The sequence below is a fragment of the Hemicordylus capensis genome, chromosome 1 (genome assembly GCF_027244095.1).
Source record: "Hemicordylus capensis ecotype Gifberg chromosome 1, rHemCap1.1.pri, whole genome shotgun sequence".
In the NCBI taxonomy this organism is placed as follows: domain Eukaryota; kingdom Metazoa; phylum Chordata; class Lepidosauria; order Squamata; family Cordylidae; genus Hemicordylus; species Hemicordylus capensis.
Genome location: NC_069657.1, coordinates 14,248,314 through 14,259,491, shown reverse-complemented (window position 1 = coordinate 14,259,491; position 11,178 = coordinate 14,248,314). Strand labels below are relative to the sequence as shown.

General features: G+C 45.3%; 1 protein-coding gene across 4 annotated transcripts in view; it reads right to left on the bottom strand.

Annotated features, from left to right (window-relative positions):
- Positions 1–398: 398 nt before the first annotated feature.
- RHOJ (ras homolog family member J) overlaps positions 399–11,178 on the bottom strand; it is a 103,911-nt gene continuing 93,131 nt past the window's right edge. For 2 of the 4 annotated variants that reach the window (XM_053287227.1, XM_053287229.1), the window contains exons 3-5: positions 8,696–8,860; positions 4,967–5,062; positions 399–2,694 (exon numbers count right to left, since the gene is read on the bottom strand). In XM_053287227.1, coding sequence (XP_053143202.1) covers positions 2,548–2,694; positions 4,967–5,062; positions 8,696–8,860 — 408 coding nt within the window. In that variant the 3' untranslated portion in view covers positions 399–2,547. The remainder of the gene's footprint in view (positions 2,695–4,966; positions 5,063–8,695; positions 8,861–11,178) is intronic. The other 2 variants (XR_008314225.1, XM_053287230.1) reach the window with 2 other exon arrangements.

Genomic DNA, 11,178 nt, shown 5'->3' with positions numbered 1-11,178 from the left:
ATTAGCATCTTCAGAAGTTAGCCCACTTCCACCTCAAATGTTAATGCATCCGCCATCTTAAATTGGGGTGCGAGACATTATCACAGACGATGCCGTTGAGGTGTCCCTATGTGTTCCAAATTTGGTTCAAATCGGTTAGGCGGTTCACAAGTTAGTCCACTTGAGCCTCAAATGGTCATGTGCCCACCATCTTGAATCAGGGTGGATGACATCATCACGAGGGTACACCATTGATATGGTCTCAAATTTTGGTAGCAAATTTGATCCAAATCAGTCTAGACATTGTGAAGTACGTGAGCGTGTGCGCGCGCGCACACACACACACACACAGAGAGCTGTGTGATCTCATAAGCTTTTCATAAGGAAAGTAGGCTAAAAATGCCACACACACTTCAAAAGGCTGTTCTTGTTAATTATATTTAAATGGCACAATTGGTAGAAAACATTTGTAAATAAGGCATCTGCAACAATCTCAAGCAATGGGGTTGTAGTAGGTAGTTTTTGATTGCTGGATCAGAGCCGGAATGAAAGCCAGCCTTTCTCCAAGAATTGCAAGCTGCTTCCCGTAGGATGGTTTCCATGAGATGGTTTGCCACCTGGATGGGATGGATGGAGTTAGAGGGCAGGATGTTGAAACTTTCACCTGGAAACATCTCCTATGGTGGCAACTCCAAAATATGAGAACTGACAGAAGTGTAGCAGTGCAGAGGTCAAAAGCGGGGTAGCTCGTAGGGGTGGATTAAGCTTTTTGCCAAAAATAGGCAAAAAGGCTTCTGACGCCCTTCTAGTTTTTTTTAAAAAAACACCACTCCTGGAAGTAGCAGTAACTGCGGGGAGGAGGGCGAGGGCAAAGTTTTCCCTTTTGCCTTTGAAAGCTCTGCAGCTGCATGGTGGGGCGAACTCATTCCAGCCCTTACAAGTGACTTCCTTACAAGTGACCACACGGCCTCTCTGCTGTGCAGCCTGTTCTAGTCTTTCTCCATGTGCTGCCGACGCAAGCAGCATTTTTTTTAAAAAAAGGTAAAAGGGGGGAGACTTTCTCCACACACACCCTCGCTGCAGCTGCCACCATCCCCAAAGAGGGGTGGCAAAACTTGAGAAGTGGCAGAATTTGCCACTCTTCAAATTTTGCCGCTGTAGACAATTGCCTGCTTCACCTCTCCTTTATCTCTCCACTGGTGGCTCCTATTCATGGACCTCCCCCGACATCTGTGAGGCTATTTTTGAAACTCTTGCTTTCAAATAGCAGTTTGAATGACAGATGGTGTAACCGGGGTAGGCAAACTTGGCCCTCCAGCTGTTTTTGGAATACAACGCCCAGCATCCTCTGCCATAATAAATTGTGGCGGGGATGCTGGGAGTTGTAGTTCGAAAACAGCCAGAGGGCCATGTTTGTCCACACCCTGGTGTAACAGTTTCTCCAGGGGGAATTGAGACCAAGGTGTGTGCATGTCCCAATTTCCTTCTGATTTTTCCTTTGGAAAAGTTGTTGTGTCCAATTCCCAAACTCGGAAAGAGCAGATTTTCATGAGATACATCTTTTAAAACAGGAAATGAGGAGGATAAAAAAAGATTTACACTGAGAACATCACACAGAGGTCTCTCTGAATCCTGGCCATTGCCAAATCTAGACAACTTTACAAATACAAAATTAGCTTGTTTGGTATTTCATTTAGTAAGACAAGAATTCCACATGTCTACGGATAAATGCTCATACAATCTGATTATCTCTTTGGATTATGCTTAAGGAAGACAAAAGTACAGGAACGGCTACTTTGATTCCATTTCTTTTTTAAAAAAAGTATCTTTTGAAAATAGAGAACAACTTTAAAAACAGAATTAAAATAGGCCACCCTGCATTTTATCTAGCTCTCAACACAATCGGTTTTGAAAAAGCTGTGTGCTCTAGCAGTTTTCAAGTTCAACAGTTATTGCATATTCATAATGGAAGATATCAATTCACTTCTTGCTGAAGGCCACACATAATGAATCCAGTTTCTCTTGGCTCGGCTGCAGTGTCTTTGGATATCTGTTTGCCTTCCATCGCCTCACACCGGCATGAATCCTTCCTGACCCCAGGAAGAGTTCTCTTGGCTGCAGTCGGCTTGCTCAGTGAAAATGATAACAGAGCTGAGTTGCCCACATAAGCAGCTCTGTAGTGGTTAGAAAAGCAAGGAAGCAGGGGCGGTGTGAGAAGAGCCCCCCCATCAATGAACAGCGTGCCTCGGCAGGGGAGAAAGGGCACAGAGGGGCAATGGAGGGTGAAGCGACATCTGTGGTGGTGGGGCCCCCCGGCACTTGCTGCCCCCTTTGACGCTCCCTCCATTGGTGCCTAAGGCAGCTGCCTCACCCTGCCTCATGGAAGTGCCGCCCCTGATAGTAAGACATGAGAAGGCCAAAGAGGTTGAAGCTTAGAGGAGCCGTAGACTTGGAGAAGCCTCTCAGGAACAGAGCTCCTTTGTGGTCATGTCCCTCATTCCTCTGTGCTGGTATGAAATGCAGGTGGGAAATGCTTTGGCCAAACACCAGCACAGCCTGCAGGTGGCGTCATACGACCATACAGCACTTGCAGCAGTCGGCACAGGGTCTCTTCTTTTTCTTGGGGTGGAAGATGGTCAATATGGCTTCGTCAAAGACCGCCTTCAGGCCTTTCTGGGTCAAAGCTGAGCACTCCAGGTAGCACTGGGCGCCAATCTTGAAGGAGAGGAAAAGCCAGGCATGAGTGGTGAGGTTCAGAACATTTCTTTAAAAACATGCAGAACTTTTTTCATTTTTCATTTTGGTCCTGAATCAGGTAGAGGGCATGGATATCCAGAAGGAAGGGGCCATAGCTCAGTGAGAGCTAATGTGCTTTGTATGCAAAAGGCCCCAGTGGGAAACTCTGGAATTTTGCTGTCAATCAATGTGGTCCATATTGAGCTAAATGGCCCAATGGCCTGGCAGCAGAAAGCAGCTTCACATAGGAAGCTGCCATATACTGCGTCAGACCATAGGTCCATCTAGCTTAGTACTGTCTACACAGATCGGCAGCGGCGTCTCCAAGGTTTCAGGCAGGAATCTCTCTCAGCCCTGTCTTGGAGATGCCAGAGAGGGAACTTGAAACCTTTTGCTCTTCCCAGAGCAGCTCCATCCCCTAAGGGGAATCTCTTTCAGTGCTCACACATCAAGTTTCCCATCCATATGCAACCAGGGTGGACCCTGCTTAGCTAAGGGGACAAGTCATGCTTGCTAGTACCACAAGACCAGCTCTCCTCCCTGTGTGTAGAGTGGTAGACTTCCACACACGCATTCCTAGCTGGATGGGGATTCATGTGTGCTAATGGATAGCACACAGGTCAACAGCCCAGTCTATCCCATGGGTCTAACCATTATCAGCTGAGAGGGAAAAGGGGGACGAATTTACTCTCCCTTGTACTTAATGATGAACAAGCCTCTCGGTCTTGGTGGTCTCTCCAGGATGCCCTGCACACTGATGCAGGGCATCCTGGGACTTCTGGGGGCTGAGCGGCCCCCGATCCCTGCAGCCCCTATCGGCTCTGTGACGGAGCCGGTAGTTGTATGGGCGGCCAATCTGGCCACCCTGCTACGAGCGACTGCTCATCTGTAGGGAGAGCAGGCTAAGCCCGCTGTCCCCGCAGAGCCCGATAAGGGTTCTCCACACTGCTCATGTGGAAAGCCTCTAAGTCTCTTTTCTAAATGCAAGTGTTTGGTGATGAAAAGTGCTGAACTGTACTGCTAAATGGTGAAATTCAGGCAACTCACAGGTATTGGTAACTTAAATGGCTTATTTAACAGGATTTTACACAGCTCCCTGGCAAGACTCTTAACACAGGCCTGCAGCAAGGTTTCTCCAAGTCTAAGAAGAAAGCTGGAATGGGGGGTTGTGACTAAGTAGACATTGCACAGTTAGTTCACTGTGCCCGGAAAGTCTTCTTGTCGTAAACCACCCAGAGATGTAAGTTTTGGGTGGTATAAAAATATGTTAAATAAATAAATAAGACAGTGTTTATCCTGTTCATGCAGTCACTGGCCAAGTTGAAGTTTCAGCTGAGGCAGGGTCTGGGTAGAGGCCAGAGAAGGATTCAGACCTCGGATAGCTGGAGGGGGAATAAAAGTCAGGTGAGGGATTCAGTACCGTGGACAGCTCCACACAGGCAAGGTTGAGCTGGAGTGTAACACCAGGGCAGGCGAGATGTTTCACTACTGCAGGGTTATGTAGGATGCTGGCTAGTTAGGGTGGTTAGCCCCATCCTCTCTTTGGAGAAGCTTCTCTGGCTAAATTGAGCCTTGCCCAATTTTGCAGGCTTTACTGGAACTTTACTGGGTGGGTTTCTTCTCTTCACTTGTTGGGTCCTCAGGGGACTCCACCAAGTTGGAGGACAAGCACAGAACCATATCAACAGATTGCTAAGGGGTTGCTGGAAACAGCCCCTCAGGTGCAAGGGATTCTAGTGGAGTGAGAGTTTCCAGGATTTAGGTGATGGAGGATTCCCTCCTCTGATTCCTCCACTGATGAGATCTGTCTCGTCTCCTGGATGTTGACCCCAAAAACATAATTTCTCCATAAAACACATGGAGGTGTGGAAGTAAAGTATGTGTACCTGTGCATTTTAAAACACGCATCTGCCCATGTTGGAGAAACTTTAGGGTTCCAATAAATATATTAGGAATGTGCAGAACCCTGCCCCCACCCCCTGGAGAAATGTCACTGGTCATATAGAAACTTGTTTCATATCCCTTGAACACTCTCAAATTTGGCAGGACCCCTGAAATTCACCTCAGTTTCAAAATTTCAGTTTCAGCTCCAGGGCACATGGGTGTTGAATAATGAAAGTGCACACACATTTTACTTTTGTAATTTATGTGTTTGGTGCAGAAAACACTGGCTTGACATCAGAATCTTGCACAGCAACCACAACTTGTCTTGCTGCCCTCTGTGGCCCACTGTTTATGAAAACAACATTACCTCCTTAGCCAGTTTGGTGCCATGTTCATAAGTCAAGGGCTTCTCCTTCATGCAAAGTAACCGAGCCAAGGTTTTGGGATCATCCCGAAGATCAATCTAGGAGTCAACAAACACAAAGCTGAAGACTTGTTTAAACTTGTGACTTCCTTCTCTCATCTTGGATCAATTCCAAGCCCCTCCCCTAGCAATTTTATTTAAAAAATTCATGTTATAACAAAGCAATTTCAGCAAAAAGGTGGGAATATGAAAGAACAAACAGCAAGGGGAGGTTGAAGGGCTTAACACAGCTATTGATTTGAAATAAACAGGAAATTATGCAAATAACTCTAAATACTCCTTCCAAATCCTGGTATGGGGACCCTCTTTCAGCATATGATAGTAAGTTGTCAATTCAAAAGCTGCCAGATTAGAGAATTCTTCTATCCACTGATAAACTGAGGGGCTGAAATGATCTTTCCAACGTTGTAAAATAATATGCTTGTTGACAAATAGTGCACAGAAGAGCCATGATTTGCTACCCCAAGAGAGGCTCCAGACATGTGGTAAATAATAGGGGTGTGCACGAACCGATCCTGGTGGTTCTGTTCAAGTTTGAGCCAAACTCAAACTGGACTGCTGCACCATAAGCTGGTCTGGTCCGAGTGTCAAACCGGTTCGGAACCAGTTCGGTGGCTCGAGGGGGCATGCTTGTAAAGGGGAATCTGGCGAGGACTCCCATTTTCAGGCAAAGGTGGGAACCCTGCCTACCTTTAAAAAGACCCTAAAAGGGTGGTGAGAGAGCACCTGTACGCAGCGTGGCATGGCGGTGGTGTGGCTCCTCTGTATTGCCTGGACCGGGCCCAACACTTCAGCGTGGCTCCGTTTCAGCCTCTAAGCATGCACGGAGGCTGGAACCAGGCCATGCTGGAACACTGGACCCAGTCAGGACAATTCAGAGGACCCGAGACACCACTACAGCCACACTGGGCTATACTGCATACAGGTGCCCTCTCACTACCCCTCTTAAGTTCTTTTAAAAAGTAGACTGGGTTCCTCCTTTGCTTGTAAAGGGAAATCCTCACTGGAGTCCCCTTTACAAGAATGTCCCCTCAAACGGCTGAACTGATTCTGAACCGGTTCGGCTCAAACCTGGACCAGAACCTCTTTTTGGGGGGCCCAGTCCGGTTCAAGTCCAAACCAGTAGAACCGAGCTGGTTCTAGAATAGAACTGGTCAGGGGCGTAACTATAATAAGGCAAGGGGAGACAGTTGTCTGGGGGCCCACTGCCTTTGGGGGCCCCCCAGAGGCAAGTCACATGACTGACTCCCCCAGCTGCGCACCCGCCCGGGCTTCCTTCAGTTGTATTCATCCTCCGAAATTGATGTGAGTGTTAAGACCTGGAGCTACCAGAACAGCATGTCTTTCCCTAGTACTATTAAATGACTTGCATCATCCACAATTCACAAAACCTTTAAAAAAAATAATTTAGGATGATGTTCTATTGTGGCATATATATATAGTGGTAACAAAGAGCATAGTAAAATGTATGTGTGTGTGTATATGTGTGTGTGTATGTATGTGTACACACACACACACACACACTTACTTTACTATGCTCTTTGTTACCAGTGTCCAGCCTCATTTAAGATTTCTTTACTTCATGAGCTGAGCTTCAGTGAGGGGGCGCATTTTAAAATCTTGTCTCTGGGCCCACTCCAACCTTGCTACGCCCCTGGAACTGGTTCTGCACACCCCTAGTAAATAACCAAGAGAACTTTTCCATATGTGGTAGACTTGTAATAAGGCTCAATTGTTTTGGAAGCAAATTCACGAGAAAATGGAATAAATTTTAGAGGTTAAATTTCCTTTTCTACCAGAAATCTTTCTTTAAAGTATGATAAAACCTTATATTCCTTCTAATTGTAATGAGCTGTCTTTATATATGATTACTGCAGCCAGGATTTTATTCTTACAATTGGCGTGTTTCTTAAATCCCCTCTTTAAATGATTGGTTCTTGAAATTATGGGATTATGCCTCAATTTCCAAAGTTTCGGCTTACATGAATGAAGTCTCAACTGAGTCATTTATGTCATCTTGGGATCCCTTTATAAACTTTAATATCCGACAAGGATATCATTTGTTCCCGTTGTCTGGATTTGATTTGTGAAGCTTTATGTATCCAGCTTTATGCAACCAAGTCTTGATCAAGCGTAATCAAATGTTGACCATTGCTGCCGAACTTTCTTAGAACTGTTAATATATTTAGAATGTTTTCTCCTTAGTACTAGCTTAAAGAAATATTATGATACTGTATTTCTTCTCTTCTTTATGTTTCAATAAAATTGAAAAAAATCCCCCCAAAAGAGAGAGTAAATAACCAAGAGAGATTGTTCGGTCACAATTTAAAATTGGCATTCAGAACTAAGTTGATGCGGTCAGTCATGTCTTGCTGAAAGGGAGTTATTACACTGCAACTCCACATTGTATGAATTAGGAGCCCTCGGCAACAACACAGTGCCAACGTAGGGGAGAAGCAGTGATATGTTTACAGAATAATCATTCTGGTGTCCAATAGGTATGGAATATCAATTTTTGCTGGATAAGCTTCAGTTTAAGATCTAGGGTAGAAGATTTCATGGTTGCTAGAGCATTGGTCCACTAGGCTGGAAGGATCTGGGTTTCCAATTCCTCATTCCACTGAGCTCGTAGGAGCGATAAATCATATTTATTGTGAGACATATATACCAGTGGTATAAGGGGATATGTTGGATTTAGGCAGATTAGCAATGCAAATGATATGTTCTAAAACTCCAGGTATTTCAGAAGCACCCAGAGCAAAGAGCCCAAATCTGGAAGTTGTAGCATGTTTCAGTTGAGCTGTCTGGGAACAGCACAACTGTTCAAAAGGCAGGAAATTGTGATTGGTGTCTAAAACCTGGTCGGATCAATTCCAAGTTAATCTCAGCTCACCTCTCTCAGGGAAGGACTACTTTGCAATACGTTCCTGTGATAACTGTAATTATGAGCCCTTTGGGGACAGGGATCCATCTTGTTTGTCTGTTATTTCTCTATGTAAACCGCTTTGGAAATGTTTGTTGAAAAGCGGTATATAAAAAATTGTTGCTGTTGTAATGCTCATGTGAATTATACAATTGTCCAAATCCACCCTGAGTAATCTGGTGGTGACCACATTAAGCTCTCATGTGATTAAAGTTTTGCTGTCGAGTCGGTATCGACTCCTGGTGCCCACAGAGCCCTGTGGTTTTCTTTGGTAGAATACAGGAGGGGTTTACCATTGCCTCCTCCCGTGCAGTGTGAGACGATGCCTTTCAGCATCTTCCTATATTGCTGCTGCCCGATATAGGTGTTTCCCTTAGTCTGGGAAACACCTGGGGAACATACCAGTGGGAATTCGAACCAGCAGCCTCTTGCTCCTTAGGCAAACTACTTCCCTGCTGTGCCATTACTGCAACAAAAATTTAAATATGATTGTCAATATCCATCCTCAGTAATCATGAAATGACCATGTTAGTCATTCATATTATAAATGCAATAATCTGAATAATATGGCTGTCAGGAACTGTTCTGTGTAAGCACACAATGGATACGTGAGCCTGTGGTGTGGCCATTGCAGCAATCACACTGGGAATGGATCCAGATGATCTTGCTATTAAAAAGATAAATAAATGCTGGGGACCTGTGTTTTAGAAACTCCCAGGCTTCTCTCCTGCTCCTTTTCTGTGATTTACCTGTGTTCCGATCAGGACATAAGGTACATGTGGCATGCAAACTTTCAGTTCTGGCACCCATTCGTCTTGGATGTTGTGGTAGGAAGCAGGGTTGACCACAGAGAAACAGATTAAAAAAACATCAGTGTTGGGATAGGAGAGGGGTCTTAGCTGATTGTAGTCCTCCTGTTAGAGAACAAAATAACATAAATTATTATGGCATTGCAATGGTTGTTTGGGGCTAAGTTTAGTCTTTATAGATGTGACTATAAACACCTGACGGCCATGAAAAATGGCAACCATGTGACTAGTTCTTCCCTCTCCCTCTGTTTCATCTAGTACAACTTACTTATGTCCTGACAACATTGCATTCTGTAATTCCCCAAACTCCACTCTACATATTGGCTGCCACTATGGTGGGGGAGAGAAATATGGATCATTTATTTTATTTTATTTTATTTTATTTAATACATTTCTATACCGCCCAAAACGCAAGTTCTCTGGGCAGTTTACAAATCTTGATGTCAGGATATGAGTAAGTGTTGGGAATTCTCTCTGGTAAGAGATACGCTTCTCTTATAGCAGAGTGCACAGAGGCAAAATACAGTGGAGTCTGCCTAGGCATGCGTGTTTGCTGAGAGCAAAAGTAACTTGGAACCAGTTCATAGTTTCAAATCAATATGAGGAGTCTTTATTGGAGAACTCCATTCTAGATAGGAGGGTGGAGAGATAGGATCTTTAATCTATCTATCTAGCTGGATGCAGAGAGATGCTGTCCGCATCTCTGCACACATGGTGCAGAGGAGAGGCGAGTGTGTGTGTTAGGGAGAAGAAAATGGAAGAGAGAGAGAGAGAGAGAGAGGCAGGCAGGAAGTCCCTGAGAGTAGCAATCTACATATCAAAGGGATAGTGTCAGAGCAGTAGAGAGAAGAGATGACCAATGTCTTAATCCCTCTAGCCCTCAGACTCTCTAGTCTGCCCCCCTCTGTCATTGAGGCACAGGCAGCACAGAGTCCTTCACCTCCAACAGTAAGTTGTATCAGACTTTATGGAGGGGAAAAGGGGAACTAGACACACAGCTGGGATTTTTGACAGCAGATGTGTAATTGCCATAACTTCCAGATCGACCCTTATTGTGTGTGTAGGCAATACTTTTCCTTTAAGATTTTTGATATGACTTATTGCAAAACAGATTCTAAAGTGACCACAAGATGGCACTAGATGCTTGTTTAAGATTCAACACTCCGTTTCTTCAAGTATTTGCTTCAAATATTCAAAACTTTCTGATCTGATTCGGAGAGGTGAAACTTGGGGCATGGTCCAGAATATCAGAAATGAAGCTGAAAACATGGAATATGATGTCAACACCTAGTTGCAGGTGCTCTATAGATATGTTGAATGAATGAATGAATGAATAAACACACTACTCTGAGACAATTCTTTAATGACTGTAGACTGGATAGCTCACTTGGAATCTCTGTATGCCACGGGGACTTGGTTGTGAGAATTCATCCTATCTGAAGTGAGGATGGAAGTAGGAAAAATTGGGACACCATCCATCACGCACCCTGTTGTTGTAGTGGTAAAGGTAAAGTGTGCCGTCAAGTTGATTTCGACTCCTGGTGCCCACAGAGCCCTGTGGTTGTCTTTGGTAGAATACAGGAGGGGTTGACCATTGCCTCCTCCCATGCAGTATGAGATGATGCCTTTCAGCATCTTCCTATATCGCTGCTGCCCGATATCGTAGCAGTGGGGATTCGAACCAGCAACCTTCTACTTGTTAGTCAAGTAAGGATGTGCATTTTGATTCGGGTACAAAACGTTTTGTGTCCAAAAATGGCACTTTCAGACATTTTGTACACCTACCGAAAATGAAAAATCTCAAAATGAAGCTTTTTGTACCTGAATTGAAACAACCATATTTCGGAATTGAAGCTTTGTATTTCGGGATATTTTTCAGACCTATTTTGTGATTGCTGCAGTCTTTCAAGAATCGCCTTTTTAGTTCCTCTTCTGAGTGACGTCTCTTTGAATTTCCCACCCTTCAGGCCTGGCCTGCGCAGGGCCGGATGTGGCAAGGAGTTTCCGGCGTGGCAGGGAAAGGGAGCTTGCCGGCTCGAGAACTCTTTACTTTTGTGGGCGGCGGGCACAGGCTGTGGCCATGGCCATGGGGACGCAGTGGAGGAGGCGGATGGTGGGGTATGGAGGTGGCGGCGGTGGGAGGCCCTAGCTGAGAAGGCAAGGTGGGTGGGTGGGTAAAAATGGCAAAAATGGTGGGGAGGGAAGGAGGGAGCCCGGAGCTGGGGAGAGAAAGCGCTGCTGGGGTACGGGGAGGGAAAGCTGCCGGAGGATGGGCACGGACTGGGGAAGGAGAATAGAAGGCAGAATGGCAGCCCTCATTTTGGCTTCGGAGCAAATTGGCTCCAAAACAAAAAATTGGGGGTTTCAGGGTGGTGCATTTCGGACCCTGGCCGAATTGGTGGGGGGGCCTTCGGATGTGGCCG